Below are 18,722 nucleotides of genomic sequence, written 5' to 3' on the forward strand. Positions count from 1 at the left end.
TTCTGTAGATTATCCGTATCCACAGGGCACCCTGGCTTCTACCAGAGAGCAGAAGGGAACAGAAGGAACAGCCCGCACTGAATTAGCTGTATCTTCACACACAGTCATCCCGATGGCAAGGAGGGGCCAGTACCCAGACTGTGACCCACTCTGGGCTCAGTCCTTGACTGGGGCAGATAGGGGCTTTTCCTTAGTTCTCGGCGCTCCAAACCAGAGCTGCTGGAAGGACCAAGCACCTGCTATGGTGGGTAGACTTGTGGACTGGGGACTGGATACTTGAGTTTGGGTCTCAGCCTTTCCTGGGGTCCCTGTGAGCTTTAATTTCCTTCTCTATAACAATAACCAGAATTCCCATGTGCGTGCATATGATGTCGTCCTTCTGGGCTGACTGAGGTTCCAGAGATTATTGTTCTCACTACAGCCTTAAAAAAAATTATTTATTTTAGAGAGAGAGAGCACGAGCGAGAGGGGCAGAGGGAGAGGGACTCTCAAACAGACTCCACTGTGAGCGCAGAGCCTGACATGGGGGCTCGGATCTCACAACCCTGACATCACAACGTGAGCTGACATCAAGAGTCCCTCACTCACCAGACTATGCCTCGCTGGCCCCTCACCACGGGCGTTCAAAGATCATTTTATTTAATCCTCACAACAAATATGTGAGGTAGGTATTATCTCCCCATTTTACAGACAAGGAAATGGAGATTCAGGGCCAGGTGACTTGCAAGATTTGAGCCTGTGCTGTTTCCACTCCACAGTAAGAGAATGAAAGCAGGTCCCCTCCATAGGCTGAGCCCCAGTCGCTCACATTCCTCACTGAACCCAGATTTCTACCCCATAGTAAGATCGTGGTCCCTGCAATGAGTTGAGGCCAGATCTGTCCTCCCCTGGGCTCTAGTGGCCCTTCTTCTTCAACTGGGCACCAGAGAGGATTCTGATGCCAAATTTGGTTGCTTTATTTATTTATTTATTTATTTATTTATTTATTTATTTTTTATATTTTTAAAAATTTTATTTATTTATGAGAGACACACACACAAAGAGGCAGAGGCAGAGGCAGAGGGAGAAGCAGGCTCCCTGCAGGGAGCCTGATGGGGACTCAATTCCGGACCCGGGGGATCATGCCCAGAGCTGAAGGCAGATGCACAACTACTGAGCCACCCAGGCGTCCCCTAAAATTTGCTTCTGACCCAGGCTCCCCGCTCACTCGATCCGTCACATAGGCAAAGTTTCTCCACGTCTCTGTGCCACAGTTTCCTCATCGCTCCGTGGAGGGTAGGAGTAGCACCAGCCTCCTAGGATTGGTTAGGAGAACGAAAGGAATTGGTATTTGCACAGTGCTTCCAATGGTGTTTCTGTAGCAGGATTAAAATGTTTCGGACACAATGGGGGTTGGGACGTTCCCCGGCTCCGGGCTCGGCCTGGAACTCCGCAGAAGGGACACTTAAACCGCTCCACTGACACCAGTTGTCCCTCCACGGGGCCCGGAGGCGAGCTCCGTCCGTGACCCTGGAGGCCAGCGCGCCCCGTTTCAGAGCGGAGGAGAGCCGGGCTGAAGGGCGGGGGTGCAGGGGCGCGGCCGGGGAGCTCTGCGGCGAGGCACTGCCCGTCGGAGCGCGGGCGGCTAGGACGCGGGAGAAAGAAGGAATGCCGGGAGGGGCAGGGACGGAGTTCTGGGATGAGCGTCGCCGCAGGAAGGTGTCTGGGAGGCCGCGGGACTGAGGTCGCGGGGTGCCCGGGTTCCCGGGGCGCTCGGGGTCCCACGGGGCCGGGCTCGCCGCGCCCCGGCCCGCGCGCCCCCTCTCTCCGCGGCGCGCCCCGGAGCCGCTCCCGGCGCCGCGCAGCCAGCCCCCCGCTCCCTCCGGTGAAATTGCCAAATTAAAATGAATCATTTGGCCCATAATGGCCGAGGCGCTTATCGGGGGCGAGCGGCCCCGCGGCTGCGCCTTATCTCGGCGGCGCACGCGGCCCCGGCGCGCCTCGGCCCATGCTAACGAGGCCGGGAGCGGGAGCGGGATTAGCGCGCGGCGCCCGCGGACCCGGGGCGGGGGCGGGGGCGGGGGCGGGGGCGGGCGGGGGCTCGGCTCCCAGGACCCGGCCGCAGCGAGGCCACGCGCGGCCCCCGTGGCGGCGAAACGTGAGCATTCCGGCCCTTTGCGGGGGGAAGGCGGCCCGCGGGCTCCGCAGCCTCCGCAGCCTCCGCAGCCTCCGCAGCCGTGGCGCCCGCCCCCCTCCGGGGAGGCCTTCCCCCCTTCGCCCTCCGGCCCTTCGATGGGGGGCACTTTGCGCGGACGCCCTCCGCTCGCCGCCGCCCCTCCCGCCTCGGAGACTCTCTTCCTTCCTTCCCCTTTTTCCTTACGCAATATACAGAAATGCGCGAGGCGGTGGTTGGTGTTCATTTCTTCCCGGTGGTTGTGTGCATGCGGTGGGATTGTGAGTGCGTGTGCGAGCCGGCGGCCCCGACCCCTCCCGAGGCGGCCCTCCAGGCCGGTGGTGTGCCCGCGTGGGACGGTGTCCGCGCCCTCTGCGCCGCGGGCCTGGGCTCTTGGGGCCCCTCCGTGCGCATCGCCGCGCACGCCTGTGCCTGTTGGCCTCCTCGACGGGGGTCTGGCTCCGCGCGTGGGGCTGTGCGGCCTTTGCGCCTGCGTTTGGGTGGCCTGGCTGTCGTGCCGGGCGCGCGGGATGCCGACCGCGGTGGACGCGAGTCCGGGGGCGGCCGCCGCCGCCGTGTCGCGCGGGGCATCGTGCGGGCCCGGCCGTGAGCGCCCCGCGCCCCGCGCCCCGCTCCCCGCTCCCCGCTCCCCGCGCGCGGGGCTGCGCCGCGGGTGGTCCTGCCCGCGCGGGGCCGAGCGCCCGCGGCCTGCGTCCTCTGGAAGCGCATTTGCACATCGCCGGGGGGTGGAGGGGGGGCGAGCGGGAGCTGGGGCCGCGAGGTGAGGAGGCGGCGAGGGGGCGGGGAGAGGGATTTCACATTTTATTCCAAATTATGATGTATTCGGAAGCCGGTGCCGGCTCGGCTGGGCAGTCGGAGCCCGCCCGGCGGCCGCCCTGTCCGCAGGCCGCTCGGGGCCCCGGCGCCTGAGGCTCGGCCGGCGGGAGGCGGGCTCTTCCCGGCTGGGAGCGGAGCAGCGCTCGCCGGGCCGCGCCTCGGCCCTCGGCCGCTCCCGGGCTTCGTCCGTCTCTGGTCAGTTTCGCGGGTACCTGCGCGGGGTCTGCGGGGAGAGGCCGGGGGAGGAAATCGCGCCTCGGGTGGGGGCCCTGCGGCGGTGTCCAGAGAACGCTCTTCCGTCCCCTCCCCGGGAGAGCGACATTGCGGGGGGACGGGCGTCCGTCCATCGGCGGCCGGGGCCGGGCTTTGTGCAGCGATGGGGTCGGTGCTGCCCTCGCTGCGGGGGAAGAGGGGATTTTGTTTTGCCAGTTATTGTGGCTACTGATGTCACCCTCGCCATCATCACCAGCAGCACCACCATCATTCTATTTAATTAAAGTTATCGTTGAGAAGCGGAGCGGCTTGTCCCTTTGAGCTTCGTTGAAACGATAACAAAGCAGCGCGGTCCCCCCACCCACCCCGGCTCTGTGTTTTTTTTGTTGTTGTTGTTTTGTTTTTTTTTTTTAAGTTGCTGGGTTTGGGGTAGGGAGAGAAAATGGAGAGAGGGACGGGCACGGAGACCGTGTCATAATGCAAAAATGAACCGGGACCTGAGACGCGGGAACGGGTGGATTCGCCCTTCTTCCTACCCCTCCCCCCACCTGGATTAGAAGAGGAGAAAGAAAATCTCCCGCATTGGACTGAAACCGCAGGGAAGAATTATTCCTATATTTCCACCAAAGCCGGGGCTTCTAAAGGGAGTCCTTTGGAATTAACCTAGGATTTCGATGTGGAATCCTAAACTGGACAATTTAGGCAAAACAAATTAAACAAAACCCCCTTTTTTTGGGGGGGGGAAGCAACCTAAATCTCACTAGCTACACACTGGGAAGCAGTATTGGATTTTTACCCTCCCTCCCTTTGCCTTGTTTATTGCTGCAAGGAATTATTAGAATTCTCCCCTAATGAACACTGAAAAATTGAAAATCATTGTGTGGGGATGGTGGAAAGGAAGGCAGGGGCTTGCTTGCTTTCTTTTATTAGTAGGAAGCAAGGAGGGGACCTACATAGATCACGTATCTCCCCCCACCCCATTCTTTTCGATCCCTGCTGTTGACTCCATTCCTGTGGGAAAGTACCCTTTGGAATTGGGTTCTGGTTTCGCTTTGGGCAAAAGGTGGGCAAGGAGAGAACGGGGCCTCGGAGGTTCTTCCCACAGATCAGGGTCTGGAAACCACATTCCCCTTTTCCAACACACATTTCCCCACCCGCTCACGCTAGGCCTTGTGGCCATGGCTGTCCCCCAACCCGGGTTCCCAAGCCAACCGCATAGACACGTCAGTGCTTAGAAAACAAACCCAGCCGGCAACGCTGAACCAGACATCCCGTCAGAGGGCCCGAAATTGTTCGGGCAGCCTGTGCTGAGCTCGTTGTTGTTGTTGTTGGAGTAAATAGTTATTTCTGATTGGTCAGGTGTAGGGTTCTTTTTTAAGGGGGTTTGGGGGGAGGCCTCTAACACCTGCAGGGTGGGGGCAGAAAGCCCTCCGCAGTTCCCTGGGCTGGTTGGCGAGGACAGGAGGTAATTCCCAGCCATTGACCCCCATTTCTCTCTCTCCCTCCCTCTCGCCCTCCCTCTTTCTCTCCACCCCCATCTTTCCTGGAAACTGGCTTTGGGCGCGGCAGACTGCCCAGGACCACACCGTGGCCTAGCTGCTGGTCTGTCAGCGAGAGAGGGGGGAAAGCAGAGACCCCCGTCCACAACTTGGACCTGGTCTCCCGCCCCTCTCCGGCGGAGTGGAGATCCTATTCAGAGGGGCCGGTCTCTCTAAATATGCCCCAGGTGAGTTTTGGGGGAATAGTATTGGTGGAAACAGTGTCCTGGAGGACCTTGGGTTCCGGCCTGGGGTGGAGGAGGTGTAGGACAGAGGATTGGGTGAGGGGAGGACAAACCCAGAGCTGGGAATCTGGGATCCGTGCCCCTGTGGCTTCTAGCAGGGCCCTTTACCTTTTCGATCTCGGGTTAAAACACGTAGGTAGCTGGACCTAGTCCCCCAGGCCGCTCCCATCAGTCCTGGTTCCATGGGTGTTTCACAAGCCTCCTAACTTTGGGGCGGCTATATCCGGGTGGTGCAGGCTGTGTGTGCCCGGGCCGCCGGCAGGAAGAAGGCCCGGCCATCCTGGCTAGCACAGTCCCAACTCCGGTGGGCCCTGGCCGGGGCCTCCGGCCTAGGGTGGGGCTGTGCTGCAACAGCCTCCACTCCCGTAGTGGCAGGGAGGGTGGCTCTCTTCATGGGTGATTTTGGTTCTCGTGCATGCTTGGGGCTCCCCCAGGGGGTCGTTCGGGTGTGGGTGCATTATGAAGGATAGGGAGCTAGCTAGCTCTTACCCTAGGTACCCGCGGAGGCTGTTTTCCTATGACAGATTTTCCCTGCCGGGAATGGGGAGCTGCCCCGGACCCTGTGCCTGCCCCCTAGGAGCTCCTGGGATCCTTGTCTTGCTCAGACACAAACGGAAGTGTTGCGGCCATCTGGCAACAGGGGATGAGGATCCGGTGTTGGGGGCTGCGAGCTGGTTCTGGGCCGCACAAAGAGGAGTTGTAATGGTCAAATAGTCTAGTGTGATTCTGTTCAAGAGCTTCTTCCCCCTCTTTCATCTTCCCCCAAATAAAAACAAATGAACAAACAAAAATCACTCGGGCTTTCTTTCCAGTAATCTTAGCCCAAGCCAGGTGATGGGGTTTAGTCCCCTACAACCAAAGGTGCTTACGAGTCCTCTGTTGGCTTTTTCTGGAGCACGGCCCCCTCGCCTGGGTGATCCTGGTTGCTGAACAGCCCGCCGGGTTTTCCTAAGGTCCGGGGATGGGCGGGGAGAGGTTGGCCACAGACCCTGGGGACCAATCAAAGGTTTCTCACAGGGAGCCTCAGAGATATAGATATTTATAGGCGGCTGGGGAGGGCATTTGGGGCCAGGGTCAACTCATCTGGAATATGTGCTCCTCTTGCCCCTCGGGGATCTACGCCTCCATGAAGCCTCGGAATTAATCAGAGGGTATAAATGTGTCATAAGGAGAGCTTGAACTCAGTCTGGTGATCGCAGTGTGCACCGTTTGTTTGTTCTTGGTTAGAAGCTGGGGCTGCAGCACGTGTCACTGGGCACACAACCGTGTGTGGGGACAGTAAGGTAGGGAACCAGCACATTGGGGCTTGTATATTTTGCCACAGGATGGTGTGTTACTGGTGCAGCTCGCTGCTGCAGGGGAGCCGGGGAGGATTGGCCTGGTATACCTCGGCTGCGTTTCTAGTGGCCGGTGGCTTGGCAGTCCCATTCCGTGGATACGGATCTATTGTTTCCGCCATAATCGTAAACTCCCTTCCAGTGAAGCCTTGTAGACCCACTGTCTTGGCGGCTCACGTACACCAGGTCTTGGGGAATTCGGTCGTTTCCTGGTGAGCCCACGTTGCTGGCAGACCCAGGGCAATCCAAATGGCCATTCTCCATCACCTTGTGTGTCTGGTGGCAATTTTGCTGAGCCCCCAAAGAGGCTTCAGAGGGTCAGATCTCTCTCCTGGGGTGGGAGGACATTTCCCAGGCCAGCCCAGGTCCAGGGCCGTGCAGTGGCGGAATGGCTGCCCGTGAGCAATTAGATGGACTCTGCTTGGGGCTGAATTGGATTTTTGTGTATTTTCTGCTACGAAATATCCCAATCATCTAATTCTGAGAGGAGAAGCCTTATTTTGAACATCTGGTGAAGCCTGTCGAGTTGATAGGCTTCGTGTGTGTGTGTGTGTGTGTGTGTGTGTGTGTGTGCTTTATTAAAATAACTCACAAGCACCCTCAAACTCCAGGCTCCAGACCAGTCTCATGGTTTTTTGGTTCTTTTGGGGCCTCTGGCTCCACTGACATCTTAGCAGGATGATGGAAGCCCCCCCCCCCCAACCTCACCCCCAGTGAGTGTTAGTGGGGATTAGAGCCTCTACGGGTCACCCTGGTGTATGATTGTGGAGAGAAGGAGTATCCCCAGCCCCAGGGATATCCATGGGAGAGTGTATACAGGAGAATAGTGCAGACAGAGTGAGATCACAGTTCTGGTCCCACTCTGTGGCTCTGTGGCAGATAGGTTCATGTGACCTTGGGCAAGGCAGTCCCCTCGCTGGCTCAGTCTTCTTGCCAATAATAATGTTTACTTGAGCATTTGCACCGTGCTTTTAGGTGCATCAATGAAGTATTGCTTGCTCCCATTTCTCAGAAGATCATGCAGGCAGGAGAGGGGGATGGAAGAGTTCAAGGGCCTTCATGATACCTCTTCCTGCTGGTGGGTGGGAGCCTCGACCCCGGTGGCCTCAGGAGGCCTCCAAATGCCTGGGCTCCATACCCACTCAGCCAAGCCTCCCTTCCAGACGCCATCTCACTTCTGAGTCCAGCTGAGCATAAGGGGGTGCTATGTGCGGTTGGGGAGGACTTAGTGCTAGGATCATCCTCCCTTCCTGGTGTCTCATCTCTGGTCTAGGTGGGTGTAAATGGCCCCTGGGGTTCCCAGCAGCTGCACAGAATACACGTGGATTTGCTCAGTGCGGACAGGCAGCCCCTGCAGGGGTGTGGGAAGGGAGAGCGGCAGTCCCCGCCCTCTGGGGCGCAGGGGACCCCAGGCCTCCTAGCCTCCCTTCCCCGGGTTCCCTACTTGTTGAGAAGCCAGAGAGGTTGGAAAACACCCCACCTCCGCGCCACAGTTTCCCCGCCAAAACCTAAAGGGGGGCGGGAAGAACAGGGTCAGGGGGTTTGTTCCCTCCTCTTCCCCTGCAGCGGGAGCAGGGGGACGGGATGATCTTTCTTTCTCGCCTCTTTCTACATTTCCTTCCTCCTTTTCCCCCTTCTGTTTTCTCTCGCTGGCTCTATTCCTCTTCTTCCAATGTCTCTGCCGTCGTTCTCCGTGCCCCCAGGCCCTGGGTCTCGCAGGCACCCCTGCGCTGTCCCAGCCGGGCCGCCTGTCCACGTGGCGCCAAGCGCGCCTCTTCCACGTCTCGGGGCGCGAATCCCGCTGGGCCCCCGGCGCACCGCTCTGGGCGGGCGGCTGTCGGAGCGGGCGTCCGCTTGTCTGTCTGTCTGCCCGCAGGATGACGGAGCGGCCGCCGGGCGAGGCGGCCCGCAGTGACCCCCCGCCGGAGGGACGGGACGCGGCCGAGGCCCGCATGGCCCCCCCGCACCTGGTCCTGCTCAACGGCGTCGCCAAGGAGACGAGCCGCGCGGCCCCCGCGGAGCCCCCGGTCATCGAGCTGGGCGCGCGCGGAGGCCCGGGGGGCGGCCCTGCCGGCGGGGGCGGCGCCGCGCGGGACGGGAAGGGCCGCGAGGCGGCGGCGGCCGAAGCGCGCCATCGGGTGCCCACCACCGAGCTGTGCCGGCCCCCGGGGCCCGCGCCCGCCTCGGCCCCCGCGGAGCTGCCCGGCGACGGCCGCATGGTGCAGCTGAGCCCGCCCGCGCTCGCGGCCCCCGCCGCCCCCGGCCGCGCGCTGCTCTACAGCCTCGGCCAGCCGCTGGCCTCGCTCGGCAGGTCAGGCCCGGGGGACGACGGGGGGGGGGGCGCAGGAGGAGGAGGCGTTGCGAGCCCCGGGGCGGGTGTGCGTGTGCGCGGGGGCTCCGTGGGGCGGGCGCGCGAGCCAGTGTGCGAACCCGGAGGGTCCGCCCTGGGGAGCGCGGGCCGGGCTGCGTGTTGGGGCGTGTGTGTGCTGGGGTGGGGTGTGGACCCAAGGGAGTCGCCTGAGTGGGAGTCCCAGGTGAGAATGTGTCTGAATGCGCTCGCTGCTCTGAAATCCTTCTGGAAGCCGCAGCCCTCAGCGGACAGGTGAGAGGAAGGGATCTGAGGGTGGTTGCAGACGGCGCCCTCCCCGCCCTCCCCGAACTGCTGGCCCGGGTGGGGCGGTGGGGCGGTGGGGCGGGGATCCCTCCTCCCCTCTGGGGCCCCTCTGCCCCTGGCCCGGGCTGTGGTCTCCGGGCCGGGGCCTGCGCTCCCCTCCCAGTTTAGGTGTCCATTTCCCTGCTGGGGCCACTGAGATGGTGGGGAGATAGGGGTAGATTTAGGGTGGAGACCGGAAGGTGAGGCAAGGGTTGACAATGGGGGCAGCTAGTGGGAGACCCCGAGGAGGAAGAAGCTATGGAGAGCCCAGGTAGGGCAGTGAGGGGCATGTGAGCAGTGGTGAGGCCAGGTTTACTCTCTGTTGTCTGTCCACGGGCCCCATGGGGCGGGATGCAGGTGTGGTGATCTCTGGGGGGGGCAGTGTGTCCTGTGAAGTGCTAGGGCTGCAGGTCGTTAGGTGTGAAGGCCACAGCTGCCTGTGTGAGTACCTGTGCAGGAGGGGAGGTGCCTGTGGATTGTGTGCTTGTGTCTGGGAAGGGGAGTACGTCTGCCTGGGGAGCATGTGTGTTCGTTTTTGGGTTTGCTCTGTGTGTTCACTTCTGATTGTGAAGGGTGGGGAGCGGTGTGTGGGCATGGGGCCCCTTCTCCCCTCGCTTGCCTCCCCAAGGGGAGAGAGTGGGAGCACTCTGTGACTGTGTGTGGCTGTCTGTGTGGGATGCTCCTTCTATCCCGGACTCAGGTGTGAAGGGAGCAGGGTGGCCCTTGTGTTTCCCCGGGGTGGGGCGGGCGCCCAGAGCACGCGGGATCGCTGAGGAGCCCGCCGCCCTCCACCTGCGTGTGAGCTTGTGCTCTGCTTACTCCCTTCCACAGTGGGTTCTTTGGGGAGCCAGATGCCTTCCCTATGTTCGCCACCAGCAACCGAGTGAAGAGGAGGCCCTCCCCTTATGAGATGGAGATTACAGACGGTGAGTCTCCCCGCCTCTTCCTTTGTGCTCACCCCTCCTGCTGGTCCGAGAGCCCCAGCAGGGGCCGGATCTTCAGGGACTACTCCCTAGGCGGCTCACATAGTTGGGGGTGGGGCTACCTGGGAATCCGAGTCTGCTGGAGTCCTTGCCCTGCAACTGCCCCGGGACCAGGCCAAGTCATGGGTGGGGCTGGGGGCCATCCTCACCATCCTGGGAAGAGGGAACATGGCAGTGAGGACACAGGGTGGCATTTAGCGCAAACCTCTGGGGTCAGCTGGCGTCCGTCCGCGCTCTAGTCCCCATTCGTACACTGTGCAAGAATCCCAGGGGAGGGCAGCACACATGGTGCTCCCTGCCTCTGAGCACCGAGCCTCAGGGATTTCTTGTACCTCCTCCCAAGGCCTTTTTTGGAGTCTGCTCCCTGCCTGGAATTGCACCGTCAAGGTCCGTGTCCCAGGTCCCTTTTTTGTGGGACCCTCTTGGCCCCTGTTCCATACCCAGGGCTGAGACCTGGCATTTCCTTCCTGACATCATAGATCCTACCCTGCCGTCCTCCCCTGCGTCCCCCAGAAGGCCCTCGCCAATACTCCTGTGAACTACCTGAGTAGTCTTGGGCGCTAAACTTGGGGAAGGAGTTGGATGGATGGGAAATTAGGAGTATCCTGTCCCTCTTCCCAGGGTTGACCTGATGTAGGAGATGGGACCCAACACCAGGGGGCAGGAGAGCGGGCTCTTCAGAGCCGGGGACCAGGAGCCCAACCCTGGAGCTGCCAGTGTGGGGCCTGGGGCTCCTGTAGGAAGGCCACCTGAGGCCTTGAGGCCAGACTGGGATTTAATCAAGGGGTCAGTAGGAGGGACGTGTACTGAGCTGGAGCTTCTGGAGAGGAGTCCTCTGTAGTGTTCTGGAGGGGAGGGGGCTTGGAGTCTGGACAAGGAACAGACCTCATAAGCCCTGAGCAGCCTGGGGCATGAGCTGTCGGTCCAAGAGGGAAGGGTGATGAGGTGTCAGTACTGCTGGAACTTTGGGGCTGATCCTGCTCCGAAGTTCTCCAGGGCAGAGGCCTTTTGCACAGAGGGCAGAAGCAATGAGAATCAGGCACAAAGGAGAGGAAGCAGGAGAAGGGGCCAGGGGGGTGAGGGTTTGGGGGGGAGTGCAGAAGTATAGGGAAGCCATTACTCATAAATGTCTGGATGCTGAGTAGGTGCAGAGAGGCAGGGCCGCAGAGGGATGGACAGGCTAGGGAAGAGGAAGGTGCAGAGCGGCGGATGGTTCTCTGGGAAGGTGCCAGAGAGGAACAGACAAAAACAGAGGTGAAGAGGAGGGTATGTGTTGTGTGGTATGCAGAGTACGTATGTCCATGGAGGTTTGAAACCAGATATTTCACCAAAGAGTCCGAAGAAATGGAACTTGGTGTGGATTCCTGCTGCTGAACTTTTCTGGTTCTTATTTTCCTCATTTGTAAAGGGGGGAACCTCACAGGTTGCTGAGAGTCCAATGGGATAAAGTGTTTTTAGGGCTTGGCTGGGGATAGGTTCTGCTAACTGTAACTGGGACAGCAGTTGTAAGGCCCCCTCCCCACCCAGGAGCTCCCTCAGCGTCCTCCTGGGCAGGGACAGTCCTCCTTATGTCACAGCTGAGGGACACCCCTCTGTCTGGCGTGGAGACCAGAGAACATGGAGTTATTTCCTCTGCAGCAGCCCAGGATAGGACTGCCAGCAGGTGTGCTGTGTTTTTCCCAGCCTGGGTCTGGTCTTTGGCAAAGAGTCAGCTGGGCTGGGCCCTATGGGGGCTTGGAGAGCCAGCTTTCAGAGGCACGGGGGGCCAGGGGTGAGTGATCCTCTCAGGGATCTCAGGTGTGTGTGTATATGTGTGTGCATGCGTGTATACGTGTACAGGTGCAAGTAAGAGAGAGAAAGAGGATCAAGCAAGAAGCTCTGGCACAGATGAGCCATCCTGGCCTCAGTCTCCTTAGCGGGGGGTCCGAGGTGCAGCCTTGAGCCCTCCTCACCTCTTCTCCCCTGTCCTAGTTTCTCCTTTCTGAGGTCTGGTTCTCGGGGTTGGGGTTATCGAAGAGGGAAAACAAATATCCCAGGACTGGGAGTTCCTTCAGGACACAGAGCTTCCTGGTGGCTTTCGGGAGCCCAGCCCCCACTGAGGTGTGGGGAGGGGAGCAGCCACCTCAGCCCAGGAACTTGGGAGCACTAGCAGGGCCCTCTTCTGTTTTCTCTGGCTTTGGGAATCCCAGGTCAGGCTTGGACATTGTGCGGGGCTTTGAACACCATAGTGCTCAGTTTGTGCATGCTGGTGTCTGCCGCTGCCCCACCCCACAAGTCTTAGCATATGAATATAGTCTAAATATTGGCCAAGTCCGGAGATTGCACGTAGACATGGAGAGCCCGAGGCAGCCCTCAGACACCTGCTTAGAGCCTCCGGCTGTGCCTCTGCATGGCCCCTGTCTCCGCTTCTCTCCTGGGGAGAGAGCCACAGGGTAGGTCCTTTTCTCTCTTGCCGCTGCTCTGTATTCCGTTCCCTCCACCTGCCAGCATGATCAGCCTCTTCTGTGTTTTCCATCACCCTTAGAAAACAGTCCCCACCCTTACTGCAGAGACCTGTGGGGTCTGGAGCCAGCCTACTCTGATCACACCCATGCTAATTAGTATGTTGGCTTCAGCCATTTTCCAGCTCAGGGCCTTTGCACATACTGTTCCCTCTTCCCTTCCTGGCTGGCTGTTCACCAGCCTTAAGGTCTTACCTTATAGCTTTCACCTTCTCCAGTGTGCCATCCCCAGCCACCTGAGCTAAATGTGGTGGCTTCTCCCCCATCTGTTATTACATTCAGCCTCCTGTTCATTTTTATTTGTTTGCTACTTGTTCACCCGTCATCACCATTAAAATGTATGCTCCGTGAGGGCAGGGGCCCTGTCTTTAGTGCCTGGCACAGTGCCTGGTGATTAGTAAAAAACTGATGGATGCGTGATAATAGCTGACGTGTATTGGATGTTTAATCTCAGGCAGGTATTGGCTTAAGGACTTTACCTGGGTTAGTCATTAGATCCATGTGACAGTCTTGTATTTTAGTTACTAGTATTATCTCCAATTTACATGACGAAGCTGAAGCACAGAGAGTTTAAGTAACGTGCCGGAAGTCACTATCTAGTGAGTTATACTCAGGAATTCAATCCAGAAAGTCTGGCTCCAGAGTTTGTCTTTCTCACTAGTGCTGTATGGCTTTTGGCACAAGTGAATGAATGAACGAATGACCTATGGTCCCGGTCTTCAAATGTCTTGCAGCCCCACGAGGGAGACGAGCATTAGACACATACAGTAATGATCAAAAGTGATGGAGGGGCCCCTGGGTGGCTCAGTCGGTTAAGCGTCCGACTGTTGGTTTCAGCTCCGGTCGTGATCTCACGGTGGTGAGACGGAGCCCAGCGTTGGGCTCCACGCTCAGCACGGAGTCTGTAAGAAAGACACTCTCTCCTTCGCCCTCTGCGCACACTCTCTTCCCCCGTCCCGCACACACTCTGTCTCTCTCTTAAATAGATAAATCTTTTTTTTGAAAAAAGGTGATTGGAGATCCAGGGGTTGGAGGGCCTGGTAGTTGGTGAGGTTGGTCCGGTAGGGTCGAGGGGAATCCTCAGAGGAACGGGGGTTCAAAGGCTGAGTAGGAGTTGTCTAAGTAAAAGGCAAGAAGGCCTTCTAGGTTTCCCAAGCCTCCCTGTGGGTGGTTTCTCTTCTTCCCCATGGGAGAAGGTGCCTTGGGGGACCTCCATCTCATTTTTCTGAACTCCCGTCCTCCTACCTCCAGGTCCCCACACCAAAGTAGTGCGGCGCATTTTCACCAACAGCCGAGAAAGGTGGCGGCAGCAGAACGTGAACGGGGCCTTTGCCGAGCTCCGCAAGCTGATCCCCACGCATCCCCCGGACAAGAAGCTCAGCAAGAATGAGATCCTCCGCTTGGCCATGAAGTACATCAACTTCCTGGCCAAGCTGCTCAATGACCAGGAGGAGGAGGGTACCCAGCGGGCCAAGCCTGGCAAGGACCCCGTGGTGGGGGCTGGCGGAGGGGGCGGTGCGGGAGGGGGCGGTGCGCCGCCCGACGACCTCCTGCAGGACGTGCTGTCCCCCAACTCCAGCTGTGGCAGCTCGCTGGACGGGGCGGCCAGCCCGGACAGCTACACAGAAGAGCCGGCGCCCAAGCACACGGCGCGCAGCCTGCACCCTGCCATGCTGCCAGCCGCTGATGGAGCGGGTCCTCGGTGATGGGGCCGGAGCCACTCAGGACCAGCCAGGAGGGCACCCTCAGGCCGCTGGGACTGTGGGCTTCGGGGCAGGTCGGGTGAGGATGGGGCAGCTCTGAAGCCCAGCGGTGGACTTGATGAGCTTTCCTTGATGTCTGAACTTTGCGAAGCCCTAACTGGCCCTGGGGTGGCTTTCCTGTTTCCTGCCTCAGTGGGAAAACAGAAAAATGGAGCAAAGTGGTAGGTACTTTTTATGAAGACGGCACGGTCTTCCCCTTCCCCCCAAACCCTAAGACTTCTCAAGTAAGTAAGGAGCTCGACTGGCGGGGCTTTCAGCCTGGAGCTTGGGGGCCCTGTCTTTGCTGAGACCTGGGGTTGTCAGCTCTCACTTGGGGCATCCAGCAGCCTCTGCCTTGCCTTCAGCCCCTCCCAAGCTGGCTGGTGTGGCTAGTGTGGCCACTCTGTCCAAATACGTAGGTACCCAGTAGCCGCCCAGTTCTAGGTGAGCCCCATCTTCGCCCAGGCCCATGTTGGGTCACCTAGCTTGCCAGCTGCTGCAGAGTCACAAGCCTCGAGGTGCCTTCTACAGGGCTTGGTGGAAGAAGATGGCCAGTGGACAGCCTGCTCTCGACTAGCTGGGCCAGAGGGTCAGAAACCCAGTAGCCCTTACTACTTGCCCCGGGGATCAAAGCTCTGCTTTCTCCCCACTGAGACTTGCCTTCCCAATCCTTGTGGGGACTGAGTGTAGCCGGGAGCCTGCCCTGTCAGGCATCATCATGTGAAGGCAGAGAGAGGGAAAATGATGAGAGTGAAATTGAGCAAGAGCTGTTTGGGGCTGTGGGTTCAAATCCTGACGGTGTCTCAGACCTTCCTGCCTGTATTCTCAGCTCCCCATCACTGTTCACGCGGTGAGCAAATGCCAGTGTGCAGCTGGGTGTGTGCTGGCACCGGGAGTGGATGTGCAGCCCCGTCTGCGTGTCCTCCTCTCCTGCTCCACGGGGTCTGTTTGGTGAGGGTCTGGTCTGATCCCAGCCTTGCGCAAACCCTGTCCTACGAAATCCTGGCATTTGGGGTTTTTGCTTGACTTCGGTTACTGGTGGGATCTTTAGATCTTGATATGACCCAGACTCCAGCCCCACTTCTAGGGTGTGGGAAAACCCGTCAGAGACCAGGCCCTGGCTGAGACCTAGACAAATGCACATTCACTTAGCAGAATCTTCGACACCCCTCAATTATACAGCTTTCAGCCATCTAGGGTGTGTATGGGAGGCTGGCTTACTGCAATAGGAGTGCCCCCCTCCAAAAGTTGTACATGAAATTTTTGTAAATCAAACCCTTATCCTTCATCTTTTAAAAAAATACTACCGCAAGTCCTTTTGTAAAGTGAAGAATTTTTTTGTAGAGTGGACCACTGCCCCTTGTTGATCTCTTGTGTCAATCCAGATGGTGGGACATGGTTTCCTTAAGGCCAAGCCTGCCTGTGACGTGTGTTCCAAGCCCATGAGACAGACTCCACACAAGTCCTGTATACCCGTACCCTCAAGTCACCGCAGCCACCTCTCACGAGGCTTCGTCTTTGAGGCTAGAGGGAAAACAGTCCCTATGCAGAGAGGGCATGAGGCCAGCTCCCTCCCCACCCTCTTAAGTTGTGGGGTCCAGTTTATGAATAGGGGAGCAACATGGTAATCTTTGGAGCACTCAGACTCCCTGTCCATTTCAGACCCCCAACATCATATCTTGATGAAATTAGGGCTGGTTTCTTTGCAATACTTGGAAGCTCCTGTGAGGAATCCCATCTGTCTAAAGATGGAGCACCTGTCCCGGGTCCTAAGGCTGCGTTTGCTTCCTGGTGGATTAATTTGACTTGGGAGTGAAAAGTGGCCACAGTATGGATGGATGGAGAGGTGCTGGGAGATGGATCACACATTCTACCGGGAACTCAAGCTTCTGGCTTCCTCTTTTCTCAGACATGCAGAATCACGTGGATAAGTTACCTTCTCAATGTCAGTTTTTCAGAAATACCCTGGCTTGGCCTGTCTCCTAGGGCAGTGGTATAGACCAAGTGGAATCATGAAAGCAGAAGCATTTTGAGATCAGAAAGAACTCTTTTGCCCTCAGGATCATTCCTGCACTGGGGCTTCCCATCCTGAGTCCAGGGCCTGGGCAGTGGGCCAGTCTGCCTGACTGCGCAGCATTTGGGTAATTTAGGTTCCAAACCTCTTTTGCTTGAGTTTTCCTGATTGTCCTCATTTCTCCAGATTGACCTCATTTGTGTCTCCTTCCAAGGGAAGGCACAGGAATGAGAATGGAAAAAGATATGGGCAAAATGTGTAAGACATTACAGCTTCCCCAAATGGGCCCGGGTTGGGATGGGCAAAGCCTCATGTCTTTATAAGACCTACAGAAGATCCAAAATTTGAATTTTCATTTGCACCCACCTCCCCACCCCTCCCAGCACACCCTTCTTCTTCCTCCGCCTCATCACCTATGAAGAAATGGCAACATTCCGAGAATAATATCTGTGCTAGAGGAAAGGATGTAAAGGGGGAAAACAGCGAGGAGAACAGAGATGATTGTGAGGACTGGAGGGATTCCCATCTTTTCGGGAAAATTCATATGCTTTTATCGGTGGTGGCAAACGACAAGATGGTACAACCTTTATCCTTTTCTGAGAACAGAACAAAGGGCCCAGCATCTGTAGTCAGCCGACAGCTATCTCGGCCTTTGGGGGTGGTCTGGTCGTACTTGTGATTTCAATGGTACGTGGCCCCCCGCCGAAGGCTCGCCCATGCCCGTGTACATAGCGCATCGTTCCTATGGGCGGGCCCAGCACTTTCCTTCATTGTTGTACTGTATGTGATGCGTTGCATTGGTCTCTGCATTTTTCTGCAGAAGAGGAGTAAGCGCTCCAGGTACCTCGACCTTTGTACAGCCCGGAGGCCAACACTGTGGGCGTGACTCTTTAGCGACACAACGCTTGTGGTGATGATGTGTGTGTATATATATATAAGGATATATTGGGAAGATTTCTAAATAAAAGTTTTACAGAGGGGTCTGGACTCTGTCCTTGCATCTTGCATGGCCACGCCTGGGAGTTGGGATTGTGAAAGGAAGGGCCTGGCAAGAGTCTGTCTCTCCTGAAATGGAGGGGTCTCCAGGACTCAGCTGTCCTCTCAGGATGGGATCCTGCCCCATACCTTGAGGCTCCCCCCCCCCCCCCCCCCCCCCCCCGCTCAGGGTTCCATTCTTTTCCCTCTGCCCGGCCTCACAGAAGGGGACTCTTCTGAGCATTTTGCACCCACAGTTTGGGCTCAGGGCCATCCCACAGACGGTCCCCTCTGTGTCGGGTTCAGCTCCCACAGCCGGCCGGCAGGGGTGGTTGCTTTTATCATAGGTTCAGGACAGATCAAGTTACTCCCAGCAGAGGAGGATCCCAGGTGTCCCAGTGACTCAAAGGGAGGCTGCACACTTACGTGTGTGGCTCTTCAGGGTTGGGGGTGGTGCAGGTCTCACACAGGGCTCTGGGACAGGCTGAGGCTTTGGGGGTAGTGGTCAGTGAATGGAGGCTTAGGAATGGGAATGCCAGTACAGCCAAGGGCTCTGGGTTCTGGGGTGGCGGCAGCGGGCGGGGGGTTGTGGGGTGGTTGGTGCTCTGCATATGCACTGTTGGAACTCCAGGGACCTCAGTAGGTCAGCATTTCCAATGGAGTGCCAGTCCTTTCATCCATTCAACAACATTTTTGAGTCCCTACAATGGGCCAGGTATTATTCTAGGTACTAGAGATCCAACAGTGGAGAAAACCAACATCCCTGTTCTTGTGTTGCTTGAATTCTAGCAGGGAGACCATAAACACACGGACACACATGAGCATAGAAGATATGTTGATTATGGCATTGGTATAGTAAGGATACAACACATTAGAGGGTGATTAGTATTAGGGAAAAAAGATGTGCCCAGAAGGGAACTCAAGGGGGGCCCATGGATAACCCTGGTTCCTCTGGGGTCAGCCTTGCTCATCTTGCCAGGCTTTGATCTTGGCTGCCTCTGTCCTAGGAAGCTTCCAGCCATAGCTAGGCTGCCCAGAGCTTGGCAGAGCTTGGGAATCCTGCTCTGGCCTATAGGGATGCTCCCGGGCTTTTGGAAGCCTCCCGAGTGTGCTTCTCCCCGGCCCAGGACAAGGAGGCCCTTGGGCAGATAGGGTGCTGAGACCTAGTTCCCCGGGAGGGTGGAGAGGGTGGAGAGGGTGGAGAGGGTGGGGAGGGAGAGAGATTGTGCACAGGACAGTAACATTTCAGAGGCTACAGTAAGAGGGGTTTCCGGGTTGAGGAAGTGGTTAGCCAAGCCCAGCGCAGCGGTCACTGATGGCTCAGACCACATCGGCATCAGGGGAGGAGAAGAATGGGAAGGGAGGGGCACCCGTTTCCAGAAGGACGCTTCCCAGGAGCAGGCAAGGCAGTCCACCTGTGGAGAGGTCGGGACGACCTGACCCTGTGGCCAACAGGCAGAGGCTTTGAGGCAGCCCAGGGGGGCCAGGCCCTTGGGGGTCGTGTGGGCTAATGTCCCCATCTCCAGGTGGAC

The 18,722-nt window shown here is 58.2% G+C and overlaps 1 protein-coding gene across 9 annotated transcripts; it reads left to right on the forward strand.

Moving 5' to 3' along the window:
* The first annotated feature begins 1,566 nt into the window (after positions 1-1,566).
* Positions 1,567-17,195, forward strand: TAL1 (TAL bHLH transcription factor 1, erythroid differentiation factor). 9 transcript variants are annotated; one of them, XM_072772242.1, is made up of 6 exons: positions 1,567-1,698; positions 4,772-4,928; positions 5,480-6,268; positions 8,199-8,633; positions 9,807-9,901; positions 13,711-17,195. In XM_072772242.1, exons 4-6 carry the CDS (start codon positions 8,200-8,202, stop codon positions 14,163-14,165), a joined length of 984 nt encoding a protein of 327 aa, XP_072628343.1. In that variant the 5' UTR covers positions 1,567-1,698; positions 4,772-4,928; positions 5,480-6,268; position 8,199; the 3' UTR covers positions 14,166-17,195. The 9 variants fall into 9 exon arrangements, with proteins under 9 accessions (XP_072628343.1, XP_072628340.1, XP_072628344.1 ...); XM_072772239.1 differs by lacking the exon at positions 1,567-1,698 and adding an exon at positions 2,242-2,433; XM_072772243.1 differs by lacking the exon at positions 1,567-1,698 and adding an exon at positions 2,242-2,433 and having other exon boundaries at positions 5,510-6,268.
* Positions 17,196-18,722: the final 1,527 nt, after the last annotated feature.

This window comes from Canis lupus, chromosome 13 (assembly GCF_048164855.1).
Source record: "Canis lupus baileyi chromosome 13, mCanLup2.hap1, whole genome shotgun sequence".
Taxonomy (NCBI): domain Eukaryota; kingdom Metazoa; phylum Chordata; class Mammalia; order Carnivora; family Canidae; genus Canis; species Canis lupus.